The 1527-nt window shown below is 39.8% G+C and overlaps 1 protein-coding gene across 1 annotated transcript in view; it reads left to right on the top strand.

Moving 5' to 3' along the window:
- The window catches only part of LOC107643277 (pectinesterase), a gene marked incomplete in the record, with an annotated part of 3162 nt that extends 1821 nt beyond the window's left edge, over positions 1–1341 (top strand). Inside the window, 1 exon segment of the mRNA XM_016346871.2 lies at positions 472–1341. Coding sequence (XP_016202357.1) covers positions 472–1169 — 698 coding nt within the window.

Below are 1527 nucleotides of genomic sequence, written 5' to 3'. Positions count from 1 at the left end.
TCACTAATAATATTTTTAATAATATAAAATTATTTTTTTTTTACTAATTTTATATTTCCAAAATTTAATAAATTACTGGCGTGCTTTTCCTTTTGCTTTTGTCGTTGTTATCCATTCTTGAACACTTATTAACTATCATGATCTGCTACGTTGGATTTTTAATTGGCCCCAAATCAAACCTAATTTATTAGCACCCAACATATTAAATGCTACTAGCTCTTCGGAATATTACAATAGGTGGGCGAATAAATAAACAAGTATTAATTATTTGTCCCCAGCTAAAAGCCAAAGATTCTAGATCCAGAGAAACAATAATATGTATAAACTCCAATCTCATTGGTGATGAAAAAATAAAAGAAATAAAGTAAATCAGAAAAAAGAAACACGTGAATCCTTTTTGTTTTGTTAATTAGTTTGATCATTTTTCTTTAGTAATGTGATGCATTAATGAGCGTTTGTGTGTACGAGCAGCCGCCGTTGGTGATGGGTTTATAGGGCAAGACATTTGGTTTCAAAACACGGCAGGGCCAGAGAAGCACCAGGCGGTGGCACTCCGTGTGGGCGCCGACACCTCCGTGATCAACCGGTGCCGCATCGATGCCTACCAGGACACTCTGTACACCCACAGCAACAGGCAGTTCTACCGTGATTGCGTCATCACTGGCACTATCGACTTCATCTTTGGAAATGCTGCTGTTGTGTTCCAGAATTGCAACCTGGTGGCCCGAAAGCCCATGAGCAACCAAAAGAACATGGTGACGGCCCAAGGACGCGAAGACCCCAACCAAAACACAGGGACCTCCATTCAGCAGTGCAAAATAACAGCGAGTTCGGATCTGAAGCCCGTGGTGGGGTCCATCAAGACTTATCTGGGGCGGCCATGGAAGAAGTATTCAAGAACGGTTGTGATGCAATCTTCAATAGATGGGCATATTGACCCCGCAGGATGGTCTGAATGGGATGATAAGACAAAGGACTATTTGGAAACGCTGTATTATGGAGAGTATATGAACAGTGGTGCTGGTGCTGGCACCAGCAAGAGGGTTACGTGGCCTGGTTACCACATCATCACCAGTGCCGCAGAGGCTAGCAAGTTCACAGTGGCTCAGCTAATCCAAGGCGATGTTTGGTTGAAGAACACCGGTGTTAACTTCATTACAGGCCTCTAGAGACTACTGCATCTGCATGCCACACTAGTGTGAGGTTTAATTTCCCAAATCTCCTTTCCAACTTGTAACCGATCGAGTTTAATTTCATTAGGGCTTCAAGCATGTAATGCATCGCATCTGCTGAATAAACTTGTGCCTTGCTCTATCCGAGTTCGATCTTCAATAATTATTGGAAAAAAAAATCAGTTCGATCTTCAATAATGTTTTGAAAAAACAAATCAACTGATCTTCAATAATTATTGGAAAAAAAAATCAGTTCGATCTTCAATAATTATTGGAAAAAAAAATCAGTTCGATCTTCAATAATTATTGGAAAAAAAAATCAGTTCGATCTTCAATAATGTTTTGAAAAAACAAA

The sequence above is a fragment of the Arachis ipaensis genome, chromosome B05 (genome assembly GCF_000816755.2).
Source record: "Arachis ipaensis cultivar K30076 chromosome B05, Araip1.1, whole genome shotgun sequence".
Classification (NCBI taxonomy): Eukaryota; Viridiplantae; Streptophyta; class Magnoliopsida; order Fabales; family Fabaceae; genus Arachis; species Arachis ipaensis.
This window is presented reverse-complemented; position numbering and strand designations above follow the sequence as displayed.